General features: G+C 47.6%; 1 protein-coding gene across 1 annotated transcript; it reads left to right on the top strand.

The window, feature by feature from the left end:
- ACER1 (alkaline ceramidase 1) lies at nt 1-27,146 on the top strand. Its single transcript, XM_030540688.1, has 6 exons — nt 1-108; nt 13,205-13,319; nt 14,103-14,241; nt 20,227-20,364; nt 24,484-24,621; nt 26,978-27,146. Exons 1-6 carry the CDS (start codon nt 16-18, stop codon nt 27,144-27,146), a joined length of 792 nt encoding a protein of 263 aa, XP_030396548.1. The 5' UTR covers nt 1-15.
- The last annotated feature ends 250 nt before the right edge of the window (nt 27,147-27,396 follow it).

Below are 27,396 nucleotides of genomic sequence, written 5' to 3'. Positions count from 1 at the left end.
AGAGGGAGCCCAAAAATGCCGAGCGCATTCGCCTATCTCACCTCTGAAGTCGACTGGTGCGAAGGCAACTTCGAGCACTCTGAGGTCATCGCGGAGTATTATAACACGGTGAGTGCGAGCAGCCTGGGGGGAAAGAACTCACTGTGGCCTGCTGTGCATTGACTGTGAAACACACACACATCCCTGGGGCAGCTGAAAACAGCAACTGTGGGGCAAATGCTGTGTATAATCGAGGGAAGAGGTGAGTGGAAATGGGATAGGCTGGGCAGGTCTGAGAAGTGGGCTTGTGCTTTGGCTGTCTCCAGGCACCCCTCTGATTTGAATATCAGTGTTTTGGCAGAGTGGGTGTGGAAATCATGAGATATTTATTGCTTATGAAAGTGAGGTGCTGACAGCATCAGCTAGGGTGATCAGATTCCCGATTTTATAGGGACAGACCCGACTTTTGGGTCTTTTTCTTATATAGGTTCCTATTATCCCGTCACCCCCGTCCTGATTTTTCACACTTACTGTCTGGTCACTCTAGCATCAGCTGGAGTTGGGGATCCAGGAGGTGGACATGGTGCAGGGTTCCCACTCAGAGAGCTCTGCAAAAATCCTGCTTTTCAGTCCAGCAGGTCTTCTGCCAGTTGCTGCATATGCCACAGCGAGATTCATGTAATACAGAGAAAAATACATGAGTGGCTGAAACACACTGCAATCCAGCTTCTGAACCCAGGACCTCAGAAAGTGGAATGTTAATGCAGCAACAACCCATATCCCCACCACACTTAAGAACATTCCCAGGCTAGATCAGATGAGGGGGCTCATCTAATCCAGAGTTCTCTCTCTGATAGTGGCCAGGACCAGCTTTTTCAGGTGGAGGTGCTGCAGAAGGCAGTCATGGCATAACCTTCCATGGGAATGTTTTTGCCTACCCCTATCCCCAATAGTTCAGGGCTGGCTTAAACCCTGAAGCATGTGGATATGTATCCCTCTCCGGACTCCCGTTTAATAACTGTTCTCATTCTGGATGTTCCCATCATCCACAGAGATAGTTCTTCCTTTTGTGATGCTTCCCAGTTTTAACAATTCCCTTAACACAGTACTGCAGCTTCCCCCTACTAACCCACTGCCAGCGTCTCCCATTCAATTAGCACACAGTTCTGTATGGGTAAAGCTAGTACACTAAAAACAGCAGCACGGGCGTTGCAGCTCTGGTGGTAGCTCAAGCTAGCCAGCTGCATCTAAACCTGTCTGACCCCCTGAGTCCCAGCTCAGGTGGCTAGCCATTGCCTGTCCCACAACATTCACATTGCGTTTTAGCCCACTAACATGAGCCTGTCTATCCAGGCGGGGAGCAGCAGCGGCTCCAGGCACCAGCGCTCCAAGTGCGTGCCTGGGGCGGCAAGTTGCAGGGGGCGGCCTGCCGGTCCCTGCGAGGGCGGCAGTCAGGCAGCCTTTGGTGGCTTGTCTGTGGGAGGTCTGCCCGTCCCGCGGATTCAGCGGCAATTTGGCGATGGGTACGCCAAAGCCGAGGGACTGGTGAGCCTCCTGCAGGCATGCTGCTGAATCTGTGGGACCGGGGACCTCCTGCAGGCAAGCCGCCGAAGGCTTCCTGTCTGCCGTGCTTAGGGTGGCAAAACAGCTAGAGCCGCCCCTGGCTGAGAGGCACAGTGCCAGCTACAGAGTAGGCATTACCCTGAAGTCCCCAGGATAATTTTCACCTTAGTGCAAGCGAAAAATAAATCCTACAGATTTCAAAGCGGTATTGTACCTGCTTGCACCAGAGCTGAGTTTGGTTCAGACAGAACGCCCACTTGGTCTACATTACCCTGGTCTTACACAACACAGAAAATGCATCATCAGCGCAAGTACTGCCTGCGTTGCCACTGGCACCCACTGTCTGACTGACTATGGCCTGAGCACATAACTTGCGCGGCAAGCAGCGGTGCATGGCTGCTGGATGGGCCCATATCAGACTGCAGAATAGCAAGCAAGGGCTCTAACATTTTTTACACTTGGGTAACTCAAGTCAGACACGTAGGCCAGAATTTTCAAATGTGACTATGTGTTTCTCAGAGACCCAGCTTGAGCCACTCTCAAGGGGCCTGGTTTCGAAAGCGGTGAGCAATCTGCCCTCTGAAAACAAAGCTTCTTGGAAGCGTCTCAAACTTTAAAAACCATGAGTCTTGGCCCTGTTTTTCAGCACCTAAGTAAGTTCAAGGGTAGAAATGTCAAGAGACGTAGGAGCAGAGTCCCATTTCCAAAACGGTCTTGGGCTCTTCAGGCCAGATTGTTAAAGACACTAAAGCCCCTAAAGATGCTGATAAGCACCTAATGGGATTCTCAAAAGGACCTAAGGCCCTGACCCTCAAAGGCATTTAGGAGGGAATCAATGGGAGTTAGGTGCTGAAATACCTTTGAGAAGGTGGGCCCAAGTCACTTTTGAAAAGGAGACTTAGGCATTGGAATGCTAAGCCAAGCAACAACTTTAAAAAACTGGAACTGAGTCTCTTAAATCCCATAGGTGCTTCTGAAAACGTTACCTTAAGTGTCTAAATATGGGTTTAGTTCAGAGGTGGGCAAACGACGGCCCGTGGGACCGTCCTGCCCGGCCTTTGAGCTCCCGGCTTGGGAGGTCAGCCCCCGACCCCTCCCCTGCAGCCTCAGCTGACCACACCGCCGGCGCTCTGGGTGGTGGAGCGGTGAGCTCCTGCTGGGCAGCGCGGCTGAGAGAGCCGTCAGGTGTAGTGTATTAAATTGCTCCCTGCAGGAAGGTGCTACTTATGGAGCACCAGGCCAGGCAGCTGTAACTAGTACACGGTAAGTAGCACATTCTTATGGGGAGCAATTTAATACACTACACCAGCCCCCCATACACATTCAGAACCCCCACGTGGCCCTCAGGCCAAAACATTTGCCCACCCCTGGTTTAGGTGCTTAACTTTCAAACCTGGATGCCTGAAGTTCTGACCTAACCAGGTTTGTCTTATGTCACTTCCACTAGCCAGGTCTCCTCCACGACCTTGTCTCTCATAGGATGGAGAACGAGATAAAAGTATTTTTATACCCAGGTGCCCAACTGGTGAGACCAAGAGCGAATATAGATTATGCAGACAGCATAAACTTACAGGATTTGTTTGGTGATTAAGTGGCTAGTTGTGTCCCTTCAGTTTGAACACGGAGCAACTGCCCAGAGACAGAGAGAGATTTTTCTGCTCCTTGGGGGCACTTGACCTCACTTACTCCAATTATACACTTATTAGGCCCAGAACCACAAACGGATATAGGCTCTTAACTTCCAATGAAATCAATGGACATTAGGAGCCTAAATACCTTTGTGGATCTGGGCCTTACTTCTTTGACTGCAGTGGAGTCGCTCCCCATGAAAGTAATTTTGATCCACACTCAGGTTCAGCTCCCGATTCAAGAAAGCATCACGTAAGTGGGTGTTTTGCTTGAAGCGCGTACTTAAATCCCATGGGATGGAAGCAGGTCCCTGGGACTGAAGCATGTTCTGAAGTGCTGTCCTGACTGGGAGTGGACTTAAGAACATTCATAAGCGCTCTCCTGAATAGGGCTCTTGTATTCAGGTGTAAGAGTCCGATCCTGCAAGGTGCTGACCACCCTCAGCTATTCCATTAAAGTCAAGGGGAGTTGAGAGTACTCAGCACCCCTCAGAACAGGCCCTCAGCAAAAGGAAAATTAGGACCATCGTCTTCCTCTTTGCATCCACCATAACTGGCTGTATTTCCACCTTTAAATGCCATCCCTTCCCCCAAAGCACTGCTCCATTGAGCTTGGGGCCGTGATAATGCTTTCAGGTTGTGCACTGGCAAACAGACCCACACCTGCAAACACTCTCACGTGGCCTCCATGGAGAACGCGGCACAGCGTCCACTAACGAGATGCAACATTCAACAGAATATCATACGTTATGCAACTGGCAAACATGGGATTGAGTTTCTGGTGATGATAATGTGGCTGCTAGGCTACAGTTAGCAAACACTGCTTTGACCCATTGCTGCAGTGTGTGGCTGGGCCACTATAGGCCATGGTGGTTAAAAGATCATAAGCATCTCAGAAAAAATGAGGACTCTAGGGTGGGGCTGGGCATAAGATATGAAGCCTTTCACCTACAGATCCATAGTGAACAGAAGTCACTGCCACCTCAGGGTGGTTTAGAGGCCCCCTGGGAAGGAATTGGTGACCTCAGACCAGTTCAGTTTTCCTGTGGCAAGATTCTCTGCTCAATAAGGAGGCTGTTGGACCCTACAGTGTCTAGTTTGATTCCCCTGGTACAGCAGGCTATAGTAATCCAATCCTGAGCTAATACATGCCTGGATCACAGGAGCAGAGTCTGCATCCAAAAGAGACAATCGCATTCACCTGGCCAGGCAAACAGAATAAAAAGCCTTCCTAGAAACTCTGCTATGTGATCATCTTACAACAGCTGAGACATGCCCAGAAAGAGAACTCTAATAACAAAGGACAGGCACACCTGTTCACCTAAAGGGGCAGTATAAAAGGGTGCCTCATAGGGTTGCTAGGCATCTGGTTTTCGACTGGAACACCGGGTTGAAAAGTGACCCTGGTGGCTCTGGTCAGCACCGCTGAGTGGGCAGTTAAAAGTCCAGTCAGCAGTGCAGCAGGGCTAAGGCAGGCTCCCTGCCTGCCCTGGCTCTGTGCAGCTCCCTGGAAGTGGCCAACATGTCTGGTCCCTACATGCAGGGGTGATCAGAGAAGCTCTACATGCTGCCCCTATCCCCAGCGCTGGCTCTGCAGCCCATGGGGCGGCACCGCACAGAGCCCTCTGGCTCCTCTGCCGAGGGGCCGGCCATGCCGACCGCTTCCAGGAGCAGTACGGAAAAGCAAAACTCCTCATCTTCCCTAGAGCTAATTTGCTTTGTCCTTTGTTCAGCTTTGGGCCTGATTCTCCATTACGCTGCATCTGGTGCTGTCATTTTCACCAGTACAAAATGAATGTAAACTTGCTACCAGATCAGAGTGGCAGCACCTTATACCCACTTTGCAACAGTGGAAACAACTGCGCAAAGTGAAGGAAAAATCAGATTCTCTCTTTATTTCTCTCTCTTCCATTTCAGTTTGTTTCATGACGATCTCAGTCTGCTTTGTCTTTCCTATTAAGCTTTCCTCCTGCGTCTGGCTTTCTTCCATTGGGGTTTCTTGCTAGTCATTCATTTTCTTTAGAATTTTAGTGGTACTTGCTGCGGGCAGGCAATGGTTATTTCAGTGACACCAGCTGCCAATTATTCTTCTTTTTCAGAAATATTCTAGACTGAGGCTGGTGCAATGGTCACGTTTAGATAGCTACTGCTACTATCCTAAATCCATCTCTAGTCTCAGCTTTGCAAACACAGCTATGGAAATAATGTTCCTAACTAGTCTAATATTGGCCTCCTAGCCAGACACAAACCAAGCCCAGGCTCAGAAGGGCCTGCAATCACAATTAAAACTGAACCCAACAGTTACAGTTTCCTAGGGACCCTTTTTTGCTTCCTTATCTCATCTTCTACATTATTTCTGTGATTTGTGTGAAGTCACATAGTAAGTCTGTGGCAGAGCCAGGAATAGAAGAATCCAAGGTCCCTCTTCTCCCAAGTCTGGACTCAGTTCACATGATCACATATTATTAATAATTAATAATTATAATTAATAATAAATCATTAATTGCAGTACAAGTACATAGCAGTCAATCAATATTCCAAGACAGCAGGACAGCTGTAAATTCACATAGGCAAGTAACATAAGAATATAAGAACAGCCAGACTGGGTCAGACCAAAGGTCCATCTAGCCCAGGATCCTGTCTTCCAAAAGTGGCCAATGCCAGGTGCCCCAGAGGGAATGAACAGAACGGGTGATCATCAAGTGATCCATCCCGTCGCCCACTCTGTTTCTGGTAAATATAAATAAATGGGAATTAGATACAGATAAATGTATAAATGAAGAAAATCAATAAATCAATTAGAAGTTTGTCACCGATCAGTCATTCTGTATTTAGGGCCTAATCCTGCACCCACTGAAGCCATCGAAAGATTTGCAACTGATTTCAACGGGAGCAAGACTGGGCCCAAAGATTGTGCGAAATTCAGGGTCCGGAATTTGGGCCAGATCTTTAAAGAGATTCAGGCATTTAAATCTGAAAATAGGCACCTAGTGGGATTTTCAAAAGGCGCACCGCTCCCGCGGCTCCTTGTACAGCACTGTGCACATTGTTAATGTTTAGAGTCTGATTCTGCCAAGCACTTGGGCCAATTGTTCCATCAAGTGGGTTTACTCCCCTGCATCTCTAAAAGAATAGGGCATAGAAAGGTGTCACAGCCAGATGCATTACCAGCGGAATCTCCACCTGGCTGATGGTGGAGAAGAGAAACCTGTTTTGCTTTTCATGCTTGAAACTGAACTGATTTGGATCAAACTTTTGTGTTTGTTTGTTTTAAATTGCCTCTAGGCTCAGACCCAGCATGGAAAATTTCAGCACAAAAAAAGAACATGTTTGGGAAGTTATTAGCAGCTGGAAAGAGGGGTTAGAATTCAAGCTGGAATTCAGGCTTAACTAGATGGCATAATGCCTCTCATACTGCCTATTATACCCAGTGCTTTAACCAACTGGCCCGGCAGTTGTCTGCCAACAGAGTGCTCTGGCAGATAACCCAAGACCAAGATATATTGTGCTGAGGGCTATATTCTGCTCCCAGCCCCACTGGTGCTTCTCCATGCACCACCACCAGCAGCGACACTAGAGTGCTGGACAGTTGGTCAGGGCATTGCCAGGATCGCACAGGTAGAACCAACAACAGTGTAGTGTGTCCACGCTAGCCAGCTTCCTCTAGGTGAGCTTCTGCCCTGCACGCAGGATTCTAATCCCCCACTGCAGTTCCACTGCACTCTGCGCAGCTCTTTTACTGGCAGATAGCGTGGTCTAGTGGGTACAGCATTGGCCTAGAAATCAAGAAACATGGGATCTATCCCGGGCTCTGCACCTTCTACAAGCCACTTCCCCTTCTACCTCATGTCCATCTAGGTGGCAAACTGTTTGGGGCAGAGGCTGTCTCATGAGGTGTTTGCGCCATTCCCAGCATGACAGGGCCCTGATCTCAGCTGGAGCCTCTTGCTGCTATTGTGTTTTTATTAATAATGATCCCACAGTTCTATGAAGCAGCAGCCTGCGGGAAATTTCAAAAAGCCTTCTACGATTCCAAGTGGACCTTGAGTGTCAAACTTCCATCACTCCTTGGGAATGACCACCATTTCGGGGGCATTTTCTCAAAATATAGGCTTGGCTGAATGGCCCAGTCATCTTTGTCTCTCAGCTGAGGCATAATTTAATGAAGCCATCTGGTGACATCTGAATTAGCGTAAGGGTCTGCTCCGTACATGCTAAATCTGTTCGGCTTAGTTCTACGATTCTAAGGGCTTGTCTACATCAGAAAGTTGCAGCGCTGGTGAGGGAGTTACAGCGCTGCAACTTTGAAGGTGTACACATCTGCAGGGCACCACCAGCGCTGCAACTCCCTGTTTGCAGCGCTGGCCGTACTCCCGTTTTGTCTCGGGTGTAGAGGATCCAGCGCTGGTGATCCAGCGCTGGTAATCCAATGTAGACAGTTACCAGCGCTTTTCTTGACCTCCGTGGAAGGAGGAAGCCTCTGGTAATCAAGCTGGTTTCCTTTCCCGGTTTGCTCTCTCGGTCCCGGAGCCACCCAGCAAACCGCAGGGAAGGAGACCTGCTTGCTCGGGGTTCCGGGACCGAGAGAGCAAACCGGGAACGCCGCGGTTTGCTCTCTCGGTCCCGGAACCCCGAGCAAGCAGGTCTCCTTCCCTGCGGTTTGCTGGCTGGCTCCGGGACCGAGAGAGCAAACCGCGGCGTTCCCGGTTTGCTCTCTCGGTCCCGGAACCCCGAGCAAGCAGGTCTCCTTCCCTGCGGTTTGCTGGGTGGCTCCGGGACCGAGAGAGCAAACCGCGGCGTTCCCAGTTTGCTCTCTCGGTCCCGGAACCCCGAGCAAGCAGGTCTCCTTCCCTGCGGTTTGCTGGGTGGCTCCGGGACCGAGAGAGCAAACCGCGGCGTTCCCGGTTTGCTGTCTCGGTCCCGGAACCCCGAGCAAGCAGGTCTCCTTCCCTGCGGTTTGCTGGCTGGCTCCGGGACCGAGAGAGCAAACCGCGGCGTTCCCGGTTTGCTCTCTCGGTCCCGGAACCCCGAGCAAGCAGGTCTCCTTCCCTGCGGTTTGCTGGCTGGCTCCGGGACCGAGAGAGCAAACCGCGGGGAAGCTGGTTTCCTTTCCCGGTTTGCTCTCTCCTCCCGGAACCCTCCTTGAAGCCGCCCAACAGCGCTGCAGTGTGGCCACATCTAACACCACTTGCAGCGCTGGTTGCTGTAAGTGTGGCCACTCTGCAGCGCTGGCCCTATACAGCTGTACTAATACAGCTGTAACAACCAGCGCTGCAAAATTTTAGATGTAGACATGGCCTAAGTCTATGCTGCAGCTGGAGTTGTATTTTCCAGCTCAGGCAGACATACACATGCTAACTTTGACTGAGATAGCACGCTTAAAATAGCAGGGTAGCTGCCGCAGCACAGGCTAGCTGTCTAAGTACTTACTAGGGTCTTAGATGGGACTGTAGTCAGGGTGGCAAACTCATGCTACCACCCAGGTCGCTGCAGATACATTGCTATTTTTAGCATGCTAAGTCGATCAGAGCTAGTGCATGTACATCTACCTGGGCTGGGAATTAAACCTCCAGCTCCAGTGTAGACATGCCCTCTGATCGTGGCTTCTTGTTGCTAATGCATAGGATCCCATGGACAGGGAGTGGACGGGTGTCATGCAGAACCCTCAAGCTAGTCCCTCAGCCTACCCTTCATCAGCTTGCTTCATCGGTATTTGCTTCTACTGTTAGTAGCTTAAGCCCTGAGGGCCCTAGGATGTCTGGTAAATCTGGCTTGTGAGCAATAATCATTGATTATGCTACATAATCATTCTCAACCCACTCAGGTACAGCATGGTGAGAAAGTGTCTTTGCTTTCTGGACAAAACCTGTTCTCTACCAATCACAGATGTAGTGGTTTGCTCTCTGCCCCCACCTGGCCAAATCCTGCTCCCTGTTATAGGTCTGGGTGAAATATTTTCAGCAAATAGTAAATTTGCAGAAAAGTGCATGGCGGTGTGTGGGACTAATGTGGGTTGAATTTGGCAAATAGTTTCAGCTGAAAAAAAAATGAGAAAAAATTTGGGGAGAAATGTCAAAAAAATGTTTCACTTTGACATTTTCCAAATGAACAGTTCGGGCACTTTGTTTCCAATCCACATTTTAAACACTGCAGTCGACCAAAATGAAATTATTATTATTATTTTATTTTTTTTGTGACTCGAGGAAAACTGAAAAAAATCAGTTCGGTTCCAAATGAACTCGATCTCACCCCCGGTTCGGCCATTGAACCAGAAAATCAATTATTCACGCCACACTCTCAGTTCCACCCTTGTTAATTCAGAGACAAAATTAAGAGCAAGTGAAGATCAGGTTTTTCAGCAGCACCCAAGAGTTTCCACTGGCCTGCAGTGAGAGTCAGGCACCTCCCTCTCTATGGTGTTTTTGAAAATCCCATCCAGCTTGATTAACCTCTGCTGCATTGGGCAGCTAGAAACACATCAATGTCTTACGTTTCCATGTGGGCAGTTGCTCATTTAGCTTCAGTTATATAATCATGAATGGGGGAGGAGGTGTGCCCAGGAGACAGTTTCACTATTAAAAGGTGGCTCAAAAGTCTAAGAACACCTATGCCTGAAGGAAAATTCTTTGGGGCAACTGATCATGTCAGTTGAACCTGTTTCTTGAGCTTTTTTTCTTTTGCCAGAGAAACTGACTCGGCTCTTGCAATGCAGGACGGATTCAGAGTCGGATTATGATATGATACAGTGTCTGAAACTGGTCCAGGCTGATAGTACTGGATAGGTGTGCCTGGCAGTGGGACAAAGGTGTCATTTGTATGTACAGACCTGTTCCGTTGGTGACGGTTAGAGCATGATATGGATTCCAAAGGAGTGGCTTAGAGATATCACCTGCTGAACGACCGCTTTCAGTCTGACTGGAATCTAGGGAAATGAACAGCCTGATAGTTCTTGCTGCCTCTTCTGCTATTTTCCCTAGAGGAGATCCCTTGTCTGTGGAAATGAATTTAGTGCCAGTGAACAGCACTCACCTAAGCCATGTACAGTGCAGGCAGCTTCTTTGCAAAAATCTTCCATACCTGCACCTCTAGCCTGATCTGCAGCATGCCCTGTTACACCAGTCCAGGGCCACCTCGCACAGTTCTGCTAATGTTCAGTCCTCCCTGGAAGCAGCTCTGCTCTCCCAGTCCAGGTTTGCTCCTAAACTGAGACCGAGAATTTCCCCAAATGACGTGACCTGGACAAATGAGAGCCTACAACTCTGACTAACTCTCTTCGAGAGCCAAACCTGGATGTGAACCCAAGAGATGGAAAGCCAACGAGCTGACTCGTTCTTATAGATTAATTCCTGTTGCCATCCTCATCTTGCTTAGCAGTTTGGAGGAGGTCAGCTGCTACTTTCTAATTTTCTAAGGGTTCACTGCTGAGGGTTGTGGGCTGACATTATGGCCAACAATATTATTGTGCCTCAGCATCTAACTGCCACGTTTAACTGCCCTGATTTCAGCTCATTTGATATTTCTTGATTCTCATGTGCACAGTTCCCAGCCTAGCATCCTCCTGTATATTACACCTTTCCACCAATCTCGGCTCTTGTACTTCACATACTGTATTCTTTGGGAAATCATATTGAGATCAGATAGTTAAGGACACTGTTGCAATGCACAATAAAGCAGAGAAACATCTGCATGGGCAACCTTAAACATCTACGTTTCCGATCTGCTGAGTGTTTGATTGAGCAACCAGCACTAATTCCTACAGCTAACTCCTGTAATCTGCACTCTGCCATCCTTTCTGTGCACACTTTCTCTCCATTTGTCCTTGGCAATCCCTGTTTGTTCTCCAGGAGCCTCTTTTACCTGGTTTTCAGGAATTTTTTTACAGCCTGGTTGTGATTTTTACATCTTTGGTATGTTTTCTCGGCCTTTCTTGAATATTTTGTCACTGATCTCACCAGTGGGACTAGAATTTCCTCTTGAGTCACAATCTGAAGATATGAAGGGTAAGGTTGCTCCGATTCTAGGTTTGGTTAATTGCCCAGTCCAGGGTGGGAACTGGTGCTAAGTAACAACAGGCAGATCTCCTTGGCTTGAAAATTCCTGTAAATAAAAGCATCAACTTGTCTCATGAAAGACTTGATGCAATTCAAGATTAATCTGTAGAAGTTAAAGGAGAGAGTCAACATTTGCATCCCAAGTTTGCCAGCCTGTGCACCATATCTCTAACAACTTCATTGTAGCCTGCAGCCATGTTACCATGAGCTGAGATCCCTTTGGGTCTCACCAGATAAGCAAAGCCTGATCTTGCAATCGGATTCATGAAATGAATGAGAGTCCAGTTAGATATGAGGGTCCACCTCTGCAGACCTGACTCCAATATCAGGGCCCAAGTTTGTACCTAGATGGCAGACAAAAGAAGGAGCACCTAGGTGAGGCAAAAACAACAAGGAGTCTGGTGGCACCTTAAAGACTAAGAGATTTATTTGGGCATAAGCTTTCATGGATAAAAGCCTCACTTTTTCAGATCCTAGGTGAGGCAGGAAGTCATCTTGGTTGTTCCTCATCTGGCTTTCTTCACTCTGTCTCAGTACTTAACAGATGCATCCCAAAGGTGCTACCTTTCAGATGAGATGTGACACCAAGCTCCTGACCACTGTAGTCTGGAGAGATTTTGGGGCACTTTTCACAAGAATCAGGCTGTTAGCTCTGGTGTCCTTGCTACATTCCACCTCCTTCAATTTCTCTTGCAATTTCAACTGGATAGAAGATTCCTCTTGCCCAAAACCATTGTGGGACATTGCTGCACACTGTTAGGCAGCTAAAATGTCTCACTCCAGAATTGAGCCATACATGGGTTCTCTCCTTTTATTCCTCATTCAGGCTTGGCACTGGCTACAGGTATAGCGGGGCAGAGCTAGCTTGGCCCATAGGCTCTCTGCTGGTGCGAGGCCTCTTTGCCCCATCACACCAACACTGGAGGTTTTTAAGAACAGGTTAAACAACGCCTGTCAGGGACGGTGTGAGTACAGGTGATCCCACCTCAGCGCAGGGGGCTGGAATACATAACCTCGCAAAGTGCCTTCCAACCCTACAGAATTTCTGTGATACTAAACATATTAAAACATGCTAATTACTGTAATAACATGTCTTTGTTACAAAGTGCTTTGAAGACTGGGAAGAGTCATCTTGTTATGTTAATTTTAAAAAGTATGATTAACAGATGTTTATTTCTTCATGGGATCACTGCTGTACTGAATAGCTGCCACCTCTCTCCCTACCGTCCACCCTCTCTCCCCTCCCTCCCCACCCCATCCACATCCAAACCCATACCCCTTGCAAATGCTAGTTCTTCCCCATCATGCCTTACTGGCCTCTTTATGCAAAGCTCCTCAGCCCCAGCAAATACCACCCAGCTTCCCGTGTGTGTTCAGGGCTTGCTGGGCAGAGCTGGTGATAGGGTGCCCAGATAGCAAGTGTGAAAAAATGGGATGGGGGTGGGGGGTAATAGGAGCCTATATAAGACAAAGCCCCAAATATTGGCACTGTCTCTATAAAATTGGGACATCAGGTCACCCTAGCTGGTGGTACTAGAGGAGTTTGAGGAAGGAGTCACCGGAGGGGAGAGAGACAGAGTGGGTGGGTGAGCACTGGCATATCTGCGGATATGCTTGAGAAAAGAAGCCAGTTTAATCTCACTGGGCCAGACTCACTCCTGACATGTCTCCATTGGCTTGCATGGAATTACAACAGGAATCTGGCCCAAGGACGGCTCGCTGACTTCAGTCAGAAAGAATACAACATTAACCTCCTCCTCAGGAATCACTCTACACCCATGTTCACCCCTGTTTTCTGCCTGACATCTTCGCCTTGTGCATCTTTAACAACACCTCACTCTCATACAGTGCTTTTTGCTGGAGGTAGGTAGCCATTTTATAGAGGGGGAAACTGAGGTATGGAAAGGTGAAGTGACTTGCCCAAGCTGACAGAGGGCCCTTTGCCCTTTAAGCTGGATGTGTGTGTTGCTTGTTGTTTTTCAGATCAGCAATGTGAGTTTCTTCCTCCTTTTCCCCATCTTGCTGTACCTGAATCACCAATATGTCCAGCAGCGTCCCTTGTTCGCCTATAGCCTCTCCATCATGCTTCTGTTAATAGGTATGTTTCAGGGTTATTAAAAGGCCGAACATAACCCCCATTGCCTTCAGCTTTCAAAAGGACCAGACTGGAAGTGACAAGGAGTGAGATTCTGTTCTGGGCTACCCCTCCTGAGAGATGCTGCAAGAAGGACAGAGCCTGGGAGGAGCCAAAGATAGCTTCAGGCATCTCGGGCATGTCTACGCTGCCGCCATAAGTCTCAGAGCCTGGGTCAATTGACTCGACGGGTTTCAGAGCCCAGGCATCTCCTGCCCCATTCTCATTTATACTAAGGCCTGGTCAGAAGCACGGTAAAGGGGCCTTAGTGTAAACAGGAATCAGGCCCAAAGGGTTCAGATTTCCCATTCGCTGACTGCTGGCTCAGCAGAGGCTGTATGTCCTGTGCCAGTGATACACCCCCCCTCCCCCAACGGGGTGCCCAGAGTGACCTCCTCCGGTTAAGCCAGGAGTGCTCTTGACACCTCCCAAGGGAGTCCCACCCAGTTCTCCCCTACTGGACAGGTGGGGCTGGACCCTAGACTCCATTATAAACATCCAGCCCTGCTGTGTCCATTGGGATTGGACAGGAACAGCAGCTGGATGAGATTTGGCCTAGTGCAGGCACTGAAAGGCAGGGATGGGTCCTGCAACACAAACACCAATGGGCTGGTGGGATGGAATTGAACTGAGGGATCCTCTGAAGCAGAGACTCTCCCACCAGGAATTGAAGCGGATTGTCTCCTTGAGGGGGTGCTGAGCTGGGAAGAGGAAGGTTATTAACACAACCAGTCTCACTCTTTTCAGGTATTTTCTCTACCTACTATCACCTGACCCTGAGCTATGTGGGGCAGCTGCTGGATGAGCTCTCCATCCTCTGGACACTCGCCTTGACGTACACCTTTTGGATCCCGAAATGTTACTTCCCAGGCTTCATCAAGGACAGGTACGACCTGGGCAGGACGCATGGTGCAGATTCCAGCAGCTGCCTTTGGGAGGGCTGTGACGCTATATTGGACTTGTCTGATCCATAGAATCCCCCATTCATCAGCCAGCCTTGCTGAGAGGAGACAACTTGCAGGGTACCATCACTTGTACTGGGAACCAGAAACCTTATAGTTCACAGGCAGAAAGAAGCTCTGTCCATGGACCCATGAGTGGATCCTCTGTCAAAGGACCCAGGATGGAATCTCCATCCTTAGAGGTTTTTACAGCCACGCTTGACAAAGCCCTGGCTGGGATGATTTAGTTGGGATTGGTCTTGCTTTGAGCAGGGGGTTGGACTAGTTGACCTCCTGAGGTCTCTTCCAACCCTGAGATTCTATGATTCCATCCCAAGAGCTCATCTCAGCTGGAGCTGGCTCTCTTTGCAAAGCTTACCAGGAGGCTGAGTATGGAGAATTTCAAATACATAGACTTGGCAAGATTGTTCTGACAGTGCATGTGGCTGAGTGGAGAAGACTTGGGTTTGGCAAGTTAGAGGCCTAAGATCTAGCCCCTGTTTGTATAACCTCTCTAGTGGGTAGCAACCACTATACTGAGGTTGCCTAATGCTTCCCATTATACGTATTTTCCAAACCATTTTTATTTTAAGAGCCTAGTGTCTCCATGTTCTGGCAGGGATGCTGGCTTATTAATAAGGATGAAGAATTATCATCACCAATTGCTCCAAGGAGTGGGTTTAGGAAACATGGTCTCCCAGTTCTCAACCCACCAGGTCTCAGTCAAAGGGTATTTTGATGGAAGAAAGCATGATGATGAGGGTGACATTCCATCTTGGTCTGTGTCCTGGCCTGTATGGGGGGTTCAGTTCAGGATTTCTGCTTCTGCATGATGCAGGGAGATTCTGGGGAGCATGCTTAGTGTGGGTGGAATATTCAGACATTTTCAGCTACAAATAAGAAAGCACAGGCAAATGGGGATTTTCAGCCATTTATAACTCAGACAAATCTGGCTGGATTTTTGTGAGGACAGCAAAAGGCTGCCCCCAGGACCACTCTCTGCCAAACTGCAAGTTCCTGCTCCAGAACATGGCGATGCAGCGTTGGGCAACATCAATACACTGGTTGCTACCACTCCTTCTTTAGCACCTCGTGTGTTACCCTCTGATCACTAAAACCTCTTCCTTATTTCTTTATCCTGGTGAATTTCTGGAAGGCCTTGATCTCCCTGTAACTGTCCCTGCAGTACCATCCATGCCCAGAGGGTCACTCTGATCGGCTGAGGGACATGGATGGAGCTTGGTATGCAAGAGGATGCTCTGCCTATCCCTGGGCCCTGTCCCCAAGAGCAGAGACTAGGGCCAAATCTGCCCCCAATCTCAGGCTTTTTGTCTGAGCCTCAGGCTTTGGGGGGCTTTCTTGGGGCTGCCACCAAAATCTCAGGACTGTTGGTTGGAGCTGGGTCACTGCATATAGGTGCTCCTGTTGCAGCAAGTGAGAAAGGGTCTCCGAATACTACGGTTGCCACCTTTCCAATTCCTGGTAACCGGATCCCTGAGGCTCCATTCCTGCCACGCCTCTTCCTCCAAGGTCCACCTCTTCCCTCAGGCCCCACCCCTTCTCCGCCTCTTCTCCCAAGACCCTGCCCCCCATTGCTTGCTCCTCTCACCCCCCACTCCTGGTCGCTTGTTGATTGTCTCAAGGAGACTACCTGCAGATAGGAGGCGGTAATGACCCGTCACCTCCCACTGCCCTGCAGTAACTTTTGGTTCGGGTGTCATTTGAGGTTGCCAGATCCCTGAAAATCAGGCACCTGGCACCCTAAATGGCACCCAGAAGCCGAAAACCAGACTGTGCGGGTAAAAACCGTACAGGTGGCAAATAGAGCAGAGGAGGAGGGGTGCAGACCAGCCACAAAGGAGCCCTGCGATTCTCCTGGTTCACTCACAGGGAGCAAATATTTTTCTCATGGCTTATTTTAGTACTATTTATTCTGGTTTTGCAGAAGCCCCCCTGAGTCCCTAACCAGGACCGGTGGGCCCCATTGTGCGGGGCATTTCCTAGTCAGACTATCACTACTGCTGCTTGTCAGTAATAAACGAATGGCAAACAAGTGGCAATAAAATCCATGAGCAGGCCCAGAGGGGCAGCTTAGGGCAGCCTCACGGCGGCTGCTCGAGGTTTTTCATTGCGGGGTGAGGGCAGGGTTTAGGGTGACAGTCTGTCTTCCCCCTTCAGGCCTGTGCGATGGCCCTGATTGCGTTGCTGTGACTGCGCCTGGCGCTTTGCTCTCTTGACACTTGGAGTTTGTCATTTCCAGGCGCAAGACGAGGTCATCGGGAGTTCACCGCAGAGCCCTGGGCAGGAGGAGCTGGGGAGAGACCTTGCAAGGGATTTGCATGTGAATACCCCCATGCGAGAGCCCTATTGTTGTTCAGCAATAGGCAAAATCTGTCTGGGCTTGCAGAAGAAATCAAGGGCTGTCATTGGTGACAGAACTCCTGTCACTGGGCTCAGTCCTGCAGGCCTAATGCAAGCAAAACTCCCACTGACTTTGCATCCGTCCTGCCTCTCCGGCCCTGCAGTTCCCACAAAGCAGAAGCAGGCCGTGCTTGCAGCTTCTTGTGGTCGTTTCCACTTTCTTTTCCTTTGGGAATCCCCAACTCTTCCCTGCCCACCCCAGGAGCCAGACAACCCAGCCTTACTCTCAAGGAGCCTTTTGGAAAATCCCTTCTTTCTCCCTCAGCCATGGGCCTGCTTTCTGGGAAGCTTCCCTTGGAGAACAGACATTCTGGGGAGACTCTGTTCTTGGTCTTGCTCTCCTGGGCTCCGCTCTGTTGCTATCTCAGTCCAACGTTCGCTCAGGTGACTCCTGCCCTCTGCCAGGCACAGCTCTGGGCCTCTCCAGGTGGATAAAGCATGCATTGGTCTCTATGCTGGGAGACCTCAAGGCAGGAGCTGGGTGCAAAGTCCGACTGGTTTGGGCTCTGCAAAGGCATTCTGATAGCATGGGCCCGTAGGAGCATTTGGTTCTTTGGGACATTTCTCATGGGACCATCCTGGACATAAATCTGCCTCGAGTTTCTAAAAGTGAAAAGGCCTGGGGAAGGGGGAGGGCAACAGAGTGTGGGACTGTGCCACAGGGATCATTCACTCAAAGCCGGTTGCAGCAGGCCGGCCTCGTCCAGGGCAGTGAGCTGGCTATCCTATCCCAGCAGCCTGAAGGGAGGATCCCAGAGATTCAGGTGGAGCAGCTACCAGAGAACAAAATGTTGTTTGCCAACATTTAAACACAGGAGTTCCTTCCAAGAGTGATTTAGTTAATAAAACACACAAGGCTTCCTAGCCAAAGGGAAGCCTGTGCCATGTATAAAGGACAGAAAGACAGAACCACAACCAGACAAGCTGGCAAAAGCAGGTGTCCAATACAAGGGGATAGCTCTTGCCTGGTTGTAACTCTGCTTATGCCATTCTGGCGGTTCAAAGCTGCCTAAGCTGACAGCTGAGGATTCCCCCTGAAATATCAAACTTCCAGGAATCTGGTGCAGCCAGATCCATGCTGGTTCTCTTAGCCCTCCTCCACGGCATGATGGAGGCAAAGCCAGAGTGCACTGTGCTCCAGCAACCACAACTGGCACAATGGTCCCTTGGGGACCATTACAAGCTGCTGTCAGAACAGCTTTGAGGGACTGGATTCAACACTTCCTGACCCCGGCAGACTTGGGAACTGGGGCAGATGTACAGTTAACTTGCTCCCACCCACCCTCCCGTTTTGCCCTCCAGGGTGTCTACTTTGGAAGTGTCTGTAATCTCCGTGCAGTGCCAGTCACCTGCCCTCCCTGAGATGCCGTTGCTGTGTAGTCCTCGCCACCCCCCAACCTCCCCACCCCCAAGCTATGACTGCAGAAAGATCTAGGGAGAGACTACTATGGTGATGGTAGCCCAGGGCAGACTTGCTAACCTGCTGGGCCCTGTCACTGTGAATGTGCACTTGGGTCAGTTTGTGCCTTGGGTGACGGTTAACCAATTTCAGCTAAGCTCTGCCATGGAGTCCCTCTGAGGCCTTGGGCAAGTCACTTCCTCTCTCTGTACCTCAGTTTCCCCATCTGTACCATGGGAATAAAACACCAACACCAACCCCATGGGGAAGAGTGGGGCCAGACTTAGCTCATTCATGTGTGCAAAACACTGAAAGGTGCTAGAGAAGGGCAACGATTCATTAATATTAACTAGGGCTGTCGAGCGATTAAAAAAATTGATCACGATTAATCATGCTGTTAAACAATAATGGAATACTGTTTATTTAAATATTTTTGGATGTTTTCTACATTTTCAAATCTACTGCTTTCAATTACAACACAGAATACAAAGTGTACAGTGCTCACTTTGTATTTATTTTTATTACAAATATGTGCGCCGTAAAAAACAAAAGAAATAGTACTTTTTAATTCACCTAATACAAGTACTGTCATGCAATCTCTTTATCATGAAAGTTGAACTTACAAATGTAGAATTATGTACAAAAAAACCTGCATTCAAAAATTAAACAATGTAAAATTTTAGAGCCCACAAGTCCATTCAGTCCTACGTCTTGTTCAGCCAATCGCTCAGACCAACAAGTTTGGTTACATTTGCAGGAGATAATGCTGCCTGCTTTTTGTTTACAATGTTACCTGAAAGTGAAAACAGGCATTCGCATGGCACTGTTGTAGCTGGCGTCGCAAGTTATTTATGTGCTAGATGTGCTCGAGTTTCATATGTCTCTTTGTGCTTCAATCACCATTTCAGAGGACATTCCATGCTGATGACAGGTTCTGCACGAAAGCAGTGCAGTGCTGACTGACGCATGTTCATTTTCATTCTCTGAGTCGGATGCCACCAGCAGAGAGTTGATTTTCTTTTTGTTGATGGTTTGGGTTCTGTAGTTTCTGCATCGAAGTGTTGATCTTTTAAGACTTCTGAAAGCAAGCGCCACACCTCGTCCCTCTCAGATTTTGGAACTCACTTCAGATTCTTAGACCTTGGGTCAAGTGCTGTAGCTCTCTTTAGAAATCTCACATTGGTACCTTCTTTGTGTTTTGTCAAATCTGCAGTGAAAGTGTTCTTAAAATGACCATGTGCTGGGTCATCATGTGAGACTGCTATAACATGAAATATATGGCAGAATGCAGGTAAAACAGAGCAGGGGACATAAAATTCTCCCCCGAGAAGTTGAGTCACAAATTAATTCACACATTATTTTTTTAATGAGCATCATCAGCATGGAAACATGCCCTCTGGAATGGTGGCCAAAGCATGAAGAGGCATATGAATGTTTAGCATATCTGGCATGTGAATACCTTGCATCACTGGCTACAAAAGTGCCATGCAAACGCTTGATCTCATTTTCAGGTGACACTGTAAATAAGAAGCAGGCAGCATTATCTCCTGTAAATGTAAACAAACTTGTTTGTCTGAGCGATCGGCTGAACAAGAAGTAGGACTGAGTGGACTTCTAGGCTCTAAACTTTTACATTGTTTTGTTTTTGAGTGCAGTTATATACCAAAAATAAAATCTACATTTGTAAGTTGCACTTTCATGATAAAGAGATTGCACTGCAATGCTTCTATTAGGTGAATTGAAAAATACTATTTTGTTTGTTTGTCATTTTTACCGTGTAAATATTTGTAATAATAATAATAATATAAAGTAAGCACTATATACTTTGTATACTGTATTGTAATAGAAATCAATATATTTAAAATGTAAAAAAATATCCAGAAATATTTAATACATTTCAATTGGTATTTTATTATTGTTAACAGTGCGATTAATGGTGATTAATTTTTTAAGCACGATTAATTTTTTGAGTTAATTGTGTGAATTAATCAGCAGCCCTAATATTAACCCTTTCAGCAATTGATTGGGAATTTTCTTCTCCCTGCATTGCTGTGAAATGTACAACCCCATGATACTCATCCCCATCTGTCTGTCTCCCCTTTCTCATTAGGACTCAGTTTGTCTGTCTGGTTGGCATCGCCACCATTGTCTGCACCCTGATGTCATTCATCAAACCAGCCTTCAACGCTTATCTGCTCAACAGCATTTCCCTCCATCTCCTGTACTTAACATGTCAAGAGCTGAAAAAGTAAGATGTGGGTTTTCTTTGTAGGAAAGTTTGTTTGCACTTTTACTGCATGCTTCTGCAGGGAAGAGTGCAGGGGAAAGCCAACACACACAGACACAAAGAAGTACCCACACAGGTTTGCGTGCACACAAGCAAAGACGCACACACGTACACAAATGTGCCCACACAGGCACATATACACACACACAAGTGTATGCACACCCACATTCACACTAAAGCACACGCACACAAGCATGCCAGCACACACATGCAAAGGTACCTGTGCACGTACAAACATCCTCAGAGTGTGCACCAGCAAACAGGCATATACACTGCATCACCAGCTCTGCAATAAATCAAGATTTCCAAAGAAGCCACCATAAGAATACGCGAACACTTTGGATAGATGTACATCTGTCCATTCAGATTTCTTTTGCTTATTTGCCTTGTACCTCAGTCTGACTACTAATCAATAGTACCTGTGGATGACAGTGGTGAAATTAAACTGGAAATCAAATTGGGGCTTTCTCCTACTTTCTGTGAGGACCCTAAACCATGTATGAAATTAACAGAAGTCAAGCTGTACAAGTTTGTATAATGTCTGTGCAAAGGGCTTTGCAAGCCTGCAGTTTAGATCTGTTATTTCAACAGACATAAGCCAATATGTAAGAACCTGCCATGCAACAATTTGCTAGTTTAGAGCTGAGTCAGCAGAATTACCAACAACTCAGACATCAAGCCAAGCAAATGCCTTGAATCAATTACAGTATTTAGAAACTGGTACTAGTTTATTTACCAGGTGAGTGTTGTGGGAAGTCAGCCAAGCATCAAGTTACAGCATGATAGTGGGCGCTGAATAGCACTCATTGCTGATAAGGTTGCAAAAGATATTCTATTAACCCTTCTCTTTTCACCTACTCAGAACTGACCACAATATTCACCCATTAGTGTCTGCCCCATGGGGAATTTTTTTAAAGCTTACACTAAGCTCCTTCAGCCATTAGGGTGCCAAAAGGAAAACAAAAAAAAAGCGCACTTTTCTCATCTGACAATTCTAACCACAAAATGAAAGGAAACTAGATATCGAAACCTACTTTAAATACCGTTAGCGGGAAAACAGTAATGACTGAATCCCACTCGTAGGGAGACATTCGCACAGGTGCAGAGGAACCTAGGAGTAACTCAAAGACACAAATCTCATTTTGGTTTTGCCCATTAGGGGAAGGATGGCCCAGTGGTTAGAGTGCTAGCCTGGAACTTGGGAGGTCTGGGAACTCCCTGTTCTGCCACTGTTCCCCTTCTTTAGAAGGGAAATAAATAGCACTCCCTTACCTCACTGTGTGTTTGTGAGAATAAAGACATTAAAGACTGTAAGATGTTCAGACGGGGGAATGAGGATTGTATAAACAGCTAAAATGACACCTGAGTAAGTCTCTCTCTATTTTAAATGATTGTATCCTAATTCTATTCTCCATGAGCCTGATCTAAAACCTGCTGACGTCAATGGAAAGACTGACTCCAAGGGGCTTTGGAACAGGCCATCAGTTCCGATTCAGGTGTCCCTATAAAGATACAGGGCCAGTGCCTGCATTAAGGCCCCAGTTCAGCAAGGCATTCAGGTACCTGCTTAAGTACATCCCTATTCAGGGAAGTAATTGAGCATTTGCTTAACTGCTTTGGGGAATAGGAATGGAGTGCTGTGCTGAAGTGGGACTTAAATGACACAAAAACCTCAGACACAAGGGGGGTGAGATAATATCTTTTACTGAACCAGCTTCTGTTGGTGAGAGAGACAAGCTTTTGAGCTGACACAGAGCTCTTCTTCAGGTCTGGGAAACCTACTCAGGGTATGTCTACACAATAGAGTGACCAGATGTCCCGATTTTATAGGGACAGTCACGATTTTTGGGGCTTTTTCTTATATAGGCACCTATTACCCCCCACCCCGTCCTGATTTTTCACACTTGCTATCTGGTCATCCTACTACACTAGCGCTTTGGTCGGTATAACTTGGATGTTGCTCAGGGGTGTGAAAACAACACCCCCCTGAACGACGTAAGTTACACCGACAAAAGCACCGGTGTGGACAGCGTTATGTCGGCAGGAGATGCTCTCCCATCGACATAGCTGCTGCTGCTTGTAGGAGATGGTTTAATTATGTCAACAGGAGAGTTCTCTCCCACCAGCATAGAGCGACTACCGGTGAGAGCCTACAGTGGGGCAGCTGTATCAGTACGACCTTGCTGCCAAAAGCTTGCTAGACATGAACGTAGGGCTTGTCTACACTGGCAATTTACAGCGCTGCAACTTTCTCTCTCAGGGGTGTGAAAAAACACCCCTGAGTGCAGGTGTTTTTTTCTCTCCCAGCACTCTGCCACGACCACACAAGCCACGTTAAAGCGCTGCCAGTGTAGACAAGCCCATAAATGTTACAGCTCAATACCAGGTGGAACGGATTGTTTAGCATAAGGAGTTAACACATATTTCAAAGTGAAGTGGCCCAGTAACACCTCTCCAGTCATAGGGAGAAAGGAGAGAGAAAAAAGCTGGGGGGGAGTTAGTGGGGATTGTTGTAATAAGCCATACAGGCAGTGTCTCTATTTGGTCCGTAATTTTTAGTGTCTAGCAAAGTTGTGAATTAAGCTCCCAGGCTCGTTCAGCTCAAATGAGGGATGTAACTAACAATGCTTCAAGGTGACAAGGGGCCATCTAAACCAAACTGTCAAAACCCCAAGGAAATAAGAAATCGTACTGAAAATGGAGAGGGAACCCACAAAACTGTGAACAAAGACAACTTGCCTTTATTTTAAGGATCAGGCTGGACAGCTAGATCCCACTGACATTTGGGATTGACACTCAGCCTCTCAGAGTGAGCTCATACGGGCTTCGCTGCCCCAGAATCAGTAAATTCAGGCTCACCAACCTGAGAAAGAATGGACAAACTATTGTTTCTTTGCAGATGCTCAGAATCTAGTGAGCTGGGAAGGGAATCTCCTCTGTAGATCAGTGGCTCAAATCAAGCTTCTGTCAGTGTTCCCAATTTAAAGTTGTTTGATGGCTTCTGTAGTGTGGTCTCAGTTCCTAACGGGCAAATGCCCAAGAACATGAAACCACCTGCACAACTGGTATGAATGCACCCTCCTGTTGACAGCCTAAGGAGTATGTCTACATGGCAATCCGGTATTGCAACTGCAGCACGTGTATACGTACATGAGCTTTGTTCTACTTAGATCACAGCTAGCTTAAGTAACAACAGCAGTAAAGGCACAGCAGCACAGCACAGGTTAGCCTGGTCCACTTTCCTAAGGCTACCACCGCTTCACTGCTCCCTGAGCCACCTTTGAGCTAGACAGATCAAAGGGAGCTTGATATACCTCCACCTCCTCATGCTGCAATCACCCCTTCTGACTTCTGTGCAGAAGTTTTCTCTGCCACTCCCCCCGCTGTACTTGTTCTGGGGACAGAGGCTGGTATTTTCAAAGGAGCCTAAGGGAGTTAGGAGCTGATAATAGTCCAATTGGAGTTAGGTTTCAGTGGTAGCCGTATTAGTCTGCATCAGTAAAAAAAAAAAAACCACAAAAACAAGGAGTCCTTGTGGCACCTTACAGACTAACAAATTTATTTGGGCGTAAGCTTTCTCTAAGGTGCCACAGGGACTCCTAGCTTTTTTTTTTTTCAATTGGAGTTAGGTGTCTTACTCCGTTAGGCTCTTTTGAAAATCCCATCTGAAGGTTTCCAGGATTGTCAATACTGCACATTTCATCATCACCAAACCCGTGCTTAATTTGTAATGAAAAAGACGCTGGGGCTCAAGCAAGTTTTTTTACTTTCACAACTGACACAGCAAGCCCAGATGAGCTGGACTATGAACTGCCAAGCCTAGAGGCGCCCGGGCTCAGCCCTGGTGAAAATTAAGCACTGCGCACTGCCAGTTACATACATAAAATCGTGTCTGGAACAGCAGGAAAATGTGGTTTGTCCATTTCCAATGGGAAGCAACCAAGTCTTGCTCTGATCTGATATATCGAGGTTGGTAAATTAAATCTAAAACTCTTGCTTTTTAAAAATGTATTCTACACCGAAAGGACAATTTTCTCCTAACCTCAAGAAATCAATCTTTCTCTGACTCCTGTCTCCTAGATGCAGTAACCCCCGTGTTCACCGCATAGCTGCGTTCATGGTCATGTGGTGGATGCTAGCCATTAGCTGCTGGTTAAGTGACAAGTGGTTCTGTGCATTTTGGCAGAGGATCAACTTCTGTTACCTTCACAGTTTCTGGTAAGAGTGGCTGCTTCTTCTCCAGTGCTGCTTTGACTCAGTGGGGAAGTTGCTATGGGGTTACTCCACAAGGGGAAAATCCATCTTGCTGGTTTCAGAATGGAATGCCCAGAGACAGCCTGGGGGCTCAGGAGATCAGAAATCACTGGGTGGAGGGAGAAGGGAGCATGAGAAGCTCTATGGTGATGTGAAATCAATATTAGGGTTGACAAATGATCCCTTAAAGTTATATTCTTCATCTTTTAATTCTTTTAGGCTGGGATTTCCAAAGGAACCTAAGGAAGTCAGGTCCCTAAATCCCAGTGGATTTGTGTGCCTAACTCCCTTCGTCTGCTTTGAAAATCCCAGCCTTTATTTCTCGAATTGGTTGAAATTTTTCTGAAGGAGCAGTTGTCTGTCGGGAAAAACCTGATTCTGTTCAAACTTTCTATGGAAACTAGAGAGACAAGGTGGGTGAGGGAATATCTTTTATTGGACCAACTTCTGTTGGCGAAAAGAGATAAGCTTTTGAGCTACACAGATCTCACCTTCTGATCTGGGAAAGCCCTTGTCTACACTTAAAACACTGCATCGGCCATAGCACTTCAGTGAAGACACAATCTACACCAACAGGAAGTGTTCTCCCATTGGCGTAGGTATTCCACCTCCCCAAGAGGCAGTGTGGTAGCTAGGTCAATGGGAGAATTCTCCTGTCAGCCTAGCGCTGTCTAGGCTGGGTTGGTTTAAGTGTGTTGCTCAGAGGCGTGGGTTTTTCACACCCTTGAGCAAGAGGTATACCGACCTCATTTGCTCAAGCCTCAAAAGTGTCACAAGTAAATACAAGGTGGAACAGATTGTTTAGTATTTGTATTTAACATATATTGTAAAAGACCATTTAAATTGAAGTGCCTAGTTAACACTGCAGACAGCCTGCATGGCTTTCTGGTGGCTCACCCACATGCCAGTCTCCCTAGACAGCTGGGTCCCTGGGTCCCCGGTCTGCCATCTTCCTGGGAAGCTGGGTCACAGTTCTTCCAAAATGGACTTTCTCAGCCATTTCCGTTCTGCAGAAACACTCATACTTCTGACTTCAGTTTGTGTCTGAAGTGTGAAACTTCCTGCAGGATAGAAATCCCGGTTCCTGCACAGCTTTATTTACTTGACACTTTCTGCAATAAGAGCTGCATCCTGAGGTCCTGATTCAGTTTTTACTCAGGGTCTGTCTACACTATAGCCTATGTCGGCATAATTTGTGTCACTCAGGAGCGTGAATATTCCAACCCCCCGAGCGACATAAGTTACACTGACATAAGGAACTGTGTGCACTGTGCTATGCTGGTGGGAGAGCTTCTGCCACCGACATAGCTTCTGCCATTCACTGAGGTGTTTTTTATGCTGACAGGGACAGCTTTCTCCTGTTGGCATAGAGCTTTTTCACCAGACGCTGCAACAGTGCAGCTGCATCGGTACAACTGTGCTGCTGCTGCGCTGTGTGTACAGACATGGCCTCAGTCTTTACTTATGCAAGACTCAGTGAATGTTTTGCACCACTCAAGATTTGGCCCTAACAATTAATTAAACACCACTTAAGCCCTTGGCACTAGCCAAATGCATTCCTACCAAGCAGACCTTTACTTACACTGTTCTGATTAAATAGCCGTCTATGCCTTTTGCTTTCCATATATTGGATCTCTTCTCAGGGAGCTGTATCAATTGTAATGTTCTCTGGATTCTCTGACTAACCGACAGTGAAGGAGAAGGATAATAATTTGCTTTCGCAGGATTTATAGCTGCCTGAGTGGGTCAGCCAGTTTGTTCAAAAACTCTTATGCTCAGGGAGCATCTCCAAATCTCCCCCCTCCACCCACACACACACAAAGCTAAATATTATGAGACCTGAGATCCAAATGATCAGGCCCTGAAATCCAGCACATACAAGGCCAGACAGTATATGATTTCTTGATAATTTGGTTTTGATCTAACTGTGTAGCTGTAGCCACACTGTGGCTGGAATTGTTCTAGCATCCTCCACATTATCAGGGCTCTAGCATGATTTCCCTCAGTATGGACTGAGTTTTGGTTTGAGAATCGGGAGAGGGTATTGACTGGGCCAAGACCTCCGATGGTATTAATTGGCCACTGACTTCAATGGAGCCACATGGATTTACACCAGAATCTGGCCTGGTTTGTGTCCAGCAAGGTGGTCTAGTGTGTTCTTCATACAAACCCACACCACACTATCCTGGCAACTACCGTGTGGCTGGAATACTTTCCACCATCCTACGGACAGGGGCTGTGTCATTGCAGAGAGCAAGATTTACTGGCTTTGGTGTTGCCACTTGCTTCATCTCACCCCCATTCTTTGTTTCTTTGCCAGGCACGTACTGATATCCATCGCTCTCCTCTATTGTTGTCCCTTGTTTATCTACTTCGATTCTCGGTACGAGATACCTGCCTTTGAACCAGAGCTGGAGTACTGGCCTAGTGACTCCTGGCCAATTGCACTGCCCTATCTTGCTCTGAGGACACCTTACAAACGGTGTTAGGGCGAGGTGCTGCAGTTCAGATCCCTGGTGTATATTGGGACGGGGAGGAGGAGGAGTGCCAGAACACAGCCATTTCCTGCTAAAATACCAAAATCTCTCTGTGTGTTGCTTTGAATGGCTATTTGGGTGCCACCATGGTGATTGGGGTGCAGCGTCTGATGCTGGAGACTGACTGTGAACGTTTTCCTGAGGTCATACTGTGCACTGATCCCCAACGAGAGGGGGTGACCCCTGCTGGAGGAATCACACT

The sequence above is a fragment of the Gopherus evgoodei genome, chromosome 22 (genome assembly GCF_007399415.2).
Source record: "Gopherus evgoodei ecotype Sinaloan lineage chromosome 22, rGopEvg1_v1.p, whole genome shotgun sequence".
In the NCBI taxonomy this organism is placed as follows: domain Eukaryota; kingdom Metazoa; phylum Chordata; order Testudines; family Testudinidae; genus Gopherus; species Gopherus evgoodei.
The sequence above is the reverse complement of the archived record's forward strand: the minus strand, read 5'-3'. Positions and strand labels throughout refer to the sequence as shown.

What these genes read in the sequence shown, in the direction of transcription:
- ACER1 (XM_030540688.1), top strand. Translation starts at nt 16, where the DNA reads ATGCCGAGCGCATTCGCCTATCTCACCTCTGAAGTCGACTGGTGCGAA. An exon ending in TCGCGGAGTATTATAACACG is followed by an intron (nt 109 to 13,204) that starts GTGAGTGCGAGC and finishes GTTGTTTTTCAG; the next exon opens with ATCAGCAATGTGAGTTTCTT. An exon ending in TGTTACCTTCACAGTTTCTG is followed by an intron (nt 24,622 to 26,977) that starts GTAAGAGTGGCT and finishes TTTCTTTGCCAG; the next exon opens with GCACGTACTGATATCCATCG.